We start from the raw sequence: 9045 nt of genomic DNA, 5'->3' as shown, positions 1-9045 counted from the left end.
ACTGCACGCATGGAATTTGCGACGACATATGGCGTCATTCGTCCCCTTGTCTTTATTTTCATGACGTCATAGGGTGTCGCTCGGCTCTTAAAGGTTAATATTTTTAATATTTAATATTTATCAATATATATGATGAACATATATTTTAGTTATTTTAGTACGAAGACGGCAAGGCATGCAGTGAAGTAGTTTAACGTAAATCAAAAAGCACCTGAAGATGGCACCTTTGTGCCGAAACATGTAGTGCGGGAGTGAAGAGTGAAGTGGTTGAGTGTATGCACTGTAAGACGGCTGGAATAAATCATGGACATAAATCAGTGCAACAGGACGCTAAAATATGACATATCGTTGTCGGCCATTTTGTCAGAAGTGATACTGCTCACATGATGCAAGCTATTGATGTCACAAGGAACTCAAGGTTAGCACAACAGCTAGTTCCACCTACCACCGTACAAAAAAGTTGCTCATGACTTTTGATACGACCTACGTAGATTTGCACCTTTATATGGTACTCTTGGAAGCAGCTGAAAAGGCACAGTCCACCTCACACATCTTGCACTTCAGCTGCCTTTCAATTTCATCCTTTTCCAAATTATGTTTAATTGCTATGAACGGTGAAATGAAGCTGCAATATTTGAATTCAATGTGAACTCACAGAAAACTGAATGTAGTCAATCTGTATCTCGGCTACAATGGTTGTAACCATAGAAAGGTCAGTGTTTTCTTGCAGCTGTAATGGAAGGGCTTGGCACTGATGTACAAAACGATGAATTTTCTCTCCAGTCTCTTATGAATTCTCCAACTTTCACCTTTCTGTCCCTGTAGTCAACAGAGTTGAATACCTGAAGACTGTAGCACAAGTGTGAACCTTATGAACAAAATAAGAAAGTAAGGTTTTTAGTGGTTCCAGATGTTTCAGGACACAGAGACAGTGGAAATATTTCAAGTGTTATGGAAAGGAATGGTTTTATAATGCAGAACCACTTCATGACGAAGCAGGAAACTCTTTTGTGCAGTATGCATCAAAATTATAAAAAAAAGGGGTATAACTTTTTTGCCTCGATATTTTCAAATCTTATCTTATAATATGTGACATTACGTTCTTTGCTGATCAAAACAAGGTTAATTTCATCCCTTTATCATAAGAATTGTATTAGATACAGCATTTTTAGTAAAGTGCTTAAAAGATTTAAAATGCCAAACAGCAAAGGACATTTAAATGTCTCACAGCAGTGGGGATTTAAATGCAAAACAGCAGCAGGCATTTAAATAATCTTTGTCCAGGTCTCCCTACCACCGTTAGTTAATTTGGCCAGTCTTTCTCTTAAATTAAAACAGTCATAAGAGCTTCTTGTACTTGTGTGATCAAATATGAGTGTATTCCGAATAGGGTTGGAAGTCATGTATGCATTTTATTAGATGTCACTTTAGCCTATACAATGAATGACTGATAAAGTATGGTTTTACATTCATGGTCTGAACCCATAATCTGCGTAATGTACTGTGTCTTGCATAAACAGCTCCTCCAAGTGCAGAGTTGGTTGCACGGGTACGTGATCTGTACCACACACGAGTGTCTGATGTACGGTTCCTGATTCCTGTACTGAATGGGCTGACAAAGAAGGAGGTTATAGCTGCATTACCAAAACTTATCAAGCTGAACCCTGTTGTTGTGAAAGAAGTCTTTAACAGGTTTGTTTCTATTCTTCACTTCAAAAACCATGTAAACTTACACTTACTTTTCCAATACATTCTGCTGATTTTAAGACTTTCATGCATACAACGAGTTCTGTTTATATAAGGAAAAATCTCCCCCCCCCCAAAAAAAAGCTACAGAGAAATTAAATAGTTTTTCCAGAGAACACATAGAAGAACCTATGCCTAAACAAGCACCATGAGAAGAAAATGTAACCATCACATTCTGTCCTACTTTATATTTACATATGTTTAAATCCATTTATAGTGAGGTTTTACAGCCATACTGGGTACAATATATTCTCAGTCAGGCATTTGCTAATTGTAAATTAGTAGTTTAGTTTGTGGCAACTTGGCTGTTTGGATGCTGTGTAACAGGATTATTGTTAGTAGAGTAAGCATTTACAGCTCAGGTTTAGTTATATAAGTTTTGGCTGTATGATCATTTTCTTCCAATACAGAAATTTCTGCAATTCACAGACTTCAAACTACCAAACAGTGAAATTGTATATTCTTGTATGGGCTTACTTAACATGGCTTAGGATAGAGTCTGATGGTAGACTTTGTGAACATGGTGAACAACATTTTGGTTCCACAGAAGGGCTGGAAATTTCATGGTCAGCTGAATGTCAATTTCTCATGGACTGTGTTCCACAGAGTTAGTTAATATTGAAGTGAGTTACTACATAAAATAGATTCAAGCATGGCCATATGCCCAGTTTTTTTGTTTTTGTAGTTTTTTACAGTTTAATTATTTGAGTTTGACTTTAGTCTGATATGCCATTGTTCATTCTTAGGTTACTGGGAACACACTCGGAGGGTGTGAACCATACATCACCTCTTACTCCTGCAGAGCTTCTTATTGCTTTACACAATATTGATCCTTCTAAGTGTGAACTTAAAACTGTTATCAAAGGTAATATGTGTTTCTCAACATATTTGCTCATATATATGCTTTTAAACAAATTTTTGGAGAAGATTACCATCAACTTAAGTCACAAAGTTTTGGTAAAATATGGGATGAGCCAAAAGTTCCTGTACACCTACTGTAGACAGTATATTCAGTCCCTGTACGATAATATGAATACATTTCTCACAAAAAATGTTGGAAGTCCCCCCCCCCCATATGCTTGTAGATGCTCAGTCAGAGAGATGCTCCTGATGGAATTTGCAATGGTTCCCTTCAGTTCGAGGAGAGTGAGGATTGTTTTTGTAAACTGCACCTTCCTTGCTCTCCACAAATAATAATCAAGGGGTGTAAGATTGGACAACCATGGTGGCCATATGCCCTTTAAAATTATTCTGTCCCCAAACGCATTGTGCAGTACTGTCATTGAAACATCAAGCTGTGAGTGCAGTAGCACCATCCTGTTATAAGTAGTCATGTGCAATTTGATCTTCATTTAAATGCCCCATAAAAGGATTAAAAATTAAAACTGTTAGTGTGACAGACCAAAATGTAACAAATCAAATTCATCGAAGCTAGTCAAGCTAAATTGGTAAATCAGTTCATCAACACAAAAAGTAAACTACTAAGAACCAACGCACACATATGGTTCAGTCAAACATGTAAAAACAAAAAACATCATACCTAAGTATGCCAACCTAAACATAAAAGGTTCAAGTAAAGCTGTAAAGCTTACTCAGACATACGCAACCGAACTCGGAATAAACACTATAACCAGAAAGGCTGCTGTGACTGATAGATGGAACATTGTGTACTTTGACAATACATGTGTATTTGATATGACAACTGTTGTAATAGTGGTTTCTAAAAAGTGTTTGGTGCCTCTGAAGATGATCCAAATGGATCGAAACATGTAAGGCTAGTGAATCATGAGGTGAGAAACTGAAATAGTCACATTGGAAGGACTTGTCTTTTATAATTGGGATTAAAAATCATTTAACAGTAATATTCCAAGGTGACTGTCATCAAAGAATATGAGGCAGTTTTGTGATTTGGCACACCAGACACCAACCTTGTGATTACATGTGCTTTTTTCATGTGGATTAATTGCTGACTGGACATGGCTGTTTTGGCTGTTGCCATAACTGGATAAATGAAACCACCCTTCGTTGGAAAAAGGTGTGACATCCATAATATTGTGACATGGCAGATGAAAGTCAGAACAGCATACCCAGAAAAGACAGCCACTGATAGGCAGTGGCTGGGTAAACATGTAATAATACCTGATCCATTGTGAGGCAGCAGCTCAGTAAAAACATTTCCATGACAATGGAGGAAGTGGCTGGGTAAACATGTAATAATACCTGATCCATTGTGAGGCAGCAGCTCAGTAAAAACACTTCCATGACAATGGAGGAATTGTTGGAAACTGTTTTCTATACGAACCATGCTGACATTATACAAGGAGAACTTGGGCAGTCAGTTGGACAGTTGAATCAATGGGTTAGGTGCGAGACCGTCACCAGCCAGTGTGGACAGGAGCTGTTGAACACTGAAACTGAGGAATCTGCATTGTTGGGAACCATAATCTAGCAATGGCTAGTGAAGGCAAATGTTGTAGTGGGAAGTAAAGTGTGTAGATTAGAAAAAGCATTATAGTTACACATAGTTAATGGTTATAAGTGTTCGATAAATCCAATTGCCAATCCAAACCCTGTGTCTAGTCACTAAAACATGACAATATCCTCTCCATGACAAAACTAATAAACACCATATATGAAACTTGGGAGTGGCCCCAGGACTTTACAGAAGTGGCAATGATTGCCTTAAAGAAAAAGACAAAAGCTACAAAATGCAGCGACCATCGCACAATAAGCGTTATGGCACATACAGCAAAGATACTTAAACGAAGAATTGAAAGGAAAATAGAGGATATACGAGTACTTGGAGAGGATCAGTTTGGATTTAGAAGAGGAAAAGGAACCAGGGATGCAATTGGGATGATGAGAATTACAGCAGAACGAACTTTGGAGATAGATGAAGAACTGTGTGCTTGCTTTATAGACTGGCAGAAGGCATTTGACTGTAAATTGGACCAAATTAATGTAGATCCTAAAGGAAACAGGTATCGACTGGGGTGAAAGAGGATTGATTAGTAAATTGTACATGGATCAGAAAGTGCGACTGGACAGAGGGGAGACAAGAAGTGTGAAGGTAAAAGGAGGAGTTCGACAAGGATGCTGTTTATCACCAATTCTGTTCAACTTGTACAGCGAGTGCCTTACGAAGGAAGCTCTGGACGGGCTTGGTGACTTCAAAGTAGGAGGGCAAATTATTCAAACTGTGAAATATGCAGATGACCTTGTGTTAATGGCCAAGGAAGAAACTGTGCTACAGGGTATGATTGATAGACTAATTGAAATTGGAAGGTGCTATGGCATGGAAATGAATGTGGAGAAAACAAAAGTAATGAAAATTTCGAGACAATCAACCCCAGTCACAATAAAGATAGACCAAAACCAACTGGAGAATGTGAAATGTTTTAAATATTTGTGTAGCTTGTTAACAGATGATGGAAGATGTACTTGTGAAATGAAATCTAGGATTGCCATGGCAAAAGCTGCATTTAGCAAGAAGAAGAATCTTTTTACCAGCAAATTGGACTTAAATTTGAGAAAGAAACTAGTGAAATGCTACATTTGGAGCATGGCTTTGTATGGGGCTGAAACTTGGACACTTAGGGCAGTAGATCAGAAACACCTGGAAAGCTTTGAAATGTGGTGTTGGAGAAGGATGGAGAAGATCAGTTAGACCGATTATGTGAGAAATGAAGAAGTGTTATTTAGAGTCAGTGAGCAGAGGAATATCCTACACGAAATAAGAAAACGGATGGCTAATTGGATTGGTCATATCTTACGCAGTAACTGCCTTCTAAAAGAAGTTATTGAAGGAAAGATAGAGGGGCGGATAGAAATGATCAGAAGACAAGGAAGAAGACGTAGGAAGATGCTGGATGACCTTGGGGACGGAAGAGGATATTTTCATTTGATGGAGAAAGCTCTAGATCGCATTAAGTGGAGGAACTGTTTTGGAAGAGACTGTGGACCTGTTGTCTTGACAGATTACTGATGAATGAATCCTCTCCATGGGAAGTAATTACATCCCTAAACTATTGACCGTGTTCAACTGCTTGATGTCCCTTTCTTTCAATTTGTGCACTGTTGTCATCTTGTAAGGATGAGGGTGCAAATGCTTCTTCAGCACTGCACGTGCACTGCCATACGAGACACCCGTCTTCTGTGCCAGTGTACGAACATTAAGAGTGAGATTGTTTTATTATTTGTAATATAGATGCACAGTGACTTGGCTCATCCTCTATATGTGAATATAAGTAATCAATTACATATAGCTTTAAGTTGCAAGCCCTGAATATTATCAGTTTGATCAGAGATTTTAAAGGCTTCCAAAGTAATGTACACTAGTGTTTACATTTGCACAACTTACATAGTACAGACACAGGATCCACAGATACCCATGGGTAGATAGCCAGGTGTAGTCAGTTATGACAGAAAGGAAAGTAGGAGAGGCCAAGAGATGTGCACTATTGAAGAAATCAGTGGCATCTACAAATATGCTTTTGCTTGTGACATGCTGTAGATGTTATTGGTATAAGGGTCTGCCAGATCAGAACCAAAATAAGCACCGGATTTTCAGTAACAGTTTAGAGTTCATATTTATAGCTTGAAATGTGTGACATTGACTGCTATGATTTTTTAATCCTACATGGGTGGAGTCATATCTTTTCATTGAGTCCTGTGAATTGTCTTAAGTTTTTATTGTTAGTACAGGGTTTGTCCGGAAAGTAATGCAATTTGTTTTTTCCCACTGCTCCTGGTCACAGCGCGTTCAGACCAGTTGGGAAAGGGGGGAGGACTCTTAGCTTCACAACGCTTCCACGTTCAGTCTGCTCTGAGCTCTGGGAGCATCAGGATTGCTGTTTCTGTGAACCTCCTGTTAGTGCCTGTGTCATGACGCGCAGTGGAGAAAACTATCGAACAATGTTACGTGATCAAGTTCTGTGCTGAACTGAACAAGAGCCTCACCAACACCCACCAAATGATTCAGGAATCCTACGGGGACTCTCCTCTCTCCTATTCTCAAGTCTCCAGATGGTTGAAGTTGTTTAAAAATGGCCAGGAAGAGGTGGAGAATGACCCCCACTCTGTACGGCCGTCAACCAGCAGAAGTGACAAAAATGTCTCATGTTTGTGACCTTTTAAATACCGATCGTTGAATGAGTGTTCGGATGATAGCAGTATTCCGAAAACCACTGTGCACCACATCATTACCAACAATTTGCACATGTGGAAAGCGTGTGCCAAGTTGGTCCTCAAATTGTTGACTAACGCCCACAAGAACAACCGAGTGACGATCGTGAGTGATCGCAGACTTCTTTTTGTTACCGACTAAAATTACCGCCCTGAAAGGAACCCATTTTGGAACCATTGAAGTGATTCAAACTGCCGTGACAAAGGCTGTAAATGAGGTCCCTGTCGACACCTTCCAGGATGCGTACTGTGCCTGGAAAAGTCGCTGGAAAAAGTGTGTGGATGCCCAAGGGGAGTACTATGAGGATTTTAAACGTTTGTAACGACATCTTGAATACATTTTTTTTATGAACTTAATTGCATTACTTTCCAGACAAACCTTGTATGTTTGAAGGTTCAAGAATATGAAAAATAGGCTGCATTTCATACCATGCCAAGACAAATTTTAATGAAAAGAAAGTAAGTGAATCAGTGTGGCTAAGAGAAATAGCTGTTTGCTAACTCACTTGTGGCATTTCATGTATTAAACAATTAGGATAATTACATAACAGTTTTTTCTAACCGATCTCTTTAGAATTGAAAGTATTAATTGAGAGTAAACAAGAGTGTCCAAAAATTCACACATACAGGCTCTGGCGTGTAATTTCTTGATGAACTTTGAGATGGAAGTGTCTCTTCTAAAATTGTGACTGTTTTCATGAAAATCATGATTGTGGGGCAATATGTACCATGTTCCAACATCACATTCAACTTTAGCCATGTTTCTACCACATGTATGTACGAGTGTCAGTAAATTTTATCAAGGGATATTTTTGTCCCAATGTTCATAAAGAAATTGTGCCATGGAGTCTGTAAGTCCAAGTATCCATATCATGTTGCAACACAGAATTGAACTTTAATTGCCTTTTCCTCAGAAGTTATGCCTTGGTCTGAAGATTTATATTGTGGTTTTGTAACTTTTGTGGGAATATACTCCCTTTTGTATCTCTCTCTCTCTGTGCATGTGTGTGCGCATGCCTTGTAGTGTCTGCATATATTTTGCTTGACTTGTAAGCTCATAGCTGCCTTCTAACCTCTATGCTGGCCTTCATATGAATGTAGGGCCAATTCTAGTTCCTTAATACGTAAAGTTATTGAAATACCGATTCCTGCCTGATAATGGTCATGCATGAACCAAACAGGTCGCAGTAAATAAAGATCTAAATATAATACTGAAATATTTGTTGTGTTGATGGTAGCATAGTTCCTACATATTGTGACATGTGACCCCTACCTCCCCGGCGGTAACATAGCGCTTGCGTAATAGGCGAGTCATCACCCCACCACTCTCCCCGCGGTGACGTCACCAAGGGATATCGGGGTCGCTAGGCAACACGGATAAACAGTGATGCCTACCACGTGGTTGTTTTCTCGTTGACCTGCTGAGGGTTTATAAGCGAGCTACCTCCGAGTTAGTTCTGAGTTCGCAAGTTACGAGTTACAGACGCGTGCGCGACAACTAAGAAGTCAGCGAGCGGAAGACTTATTGTGTGCTTTCGATATTTAGTGAGTGCTGTAGTACAGTTATATTTGGAGTGTGTAATTCAGGGAGGCTTGTATAGCTCCCGCGTTATTAGTACGTGAAGACAAGTGAAGATCGTGTTAAGAGACTTTGTTGTAGGGTTTGTAAAGTGTGGAAACCTGTAATATTGTGATAATTAATTGTAGCCGTTATTTGTAGATTGTTAAATAAACCAATTAACCATCTCTACGACATCTTCTGTAACGTAAACACGTTACACTGGTGTCAGAAGTGGGATTTGAACTTACACACGTGATCAACGAGATTTGAACTCAAGACACGTGACAATTTGGTGTCAGAATTTTTACGAGCTTAAATATGCCTCAAAGAATAATTAAACAAATGACTGTTTCGACTATTTTACTGCTACAAAATGGAAACAGAGCAACTGTTGGAACTCCTGCGGAAGGAATTGAGTGCCCAGAGAGAAGCTGCCGAGAAAAGGGCTGACGACAGGTGGAAAGCCTGGCGAGGAAAGATGGCCACCATGCGAGAAGAGCTGGTCGCAGAAACGGAAGCCACCAGAGAAGAAACAAGAGCTATCCAAGAAAGGA

The 9045-nt window shown here is 39.3% G+C and overlaps 1 protein-coding gene across 1 annotated transcript in view; it reads left to right on the top strand.

The window, feature by feature from the left end:
- Positions 1 to 9045, top strand: part of LOC111867797 (symplekin) — a 187126-nt gene that overhangs the window by 112726 nt on the left and 65355 nt on the right. Inside the window, exons 16-17 of the mRNA XM_023857960.2 lie at positions 1521 to 1692; positions 2493 to 2611. Coding sequence (XP_023713728.1) covers positions 1521 to 1692; positions 2493 to 2611 — 291 coding nt within the window. The remainder of the gene's footprint in view (positions 1 to 1520; positions 1693 to 2492; positions 2612 to 9045) is intronic.

Source organism: Cryptotermes secundus, unplaced genomic scaffold (assembly GCF_002891405.2).
Source record: "Cryptotermes secundus unplaced genomic scaffold, Csec_1.0 scaffold536, whole genome shotgun sequence".
In the NCBI taxonomy this organism is placed as follows: Eukaryota; Metazoa; Arthropoda; class Insecta; order Blattodea; family Kalotermitidae; genus Cryptotermes; species Cryptotermes secundus.
The sequence above is the reverse complement of the archived record's forward strand: the minus strand, read 5'-3'. Positions and strand labels throughout refer to the sequence as shown.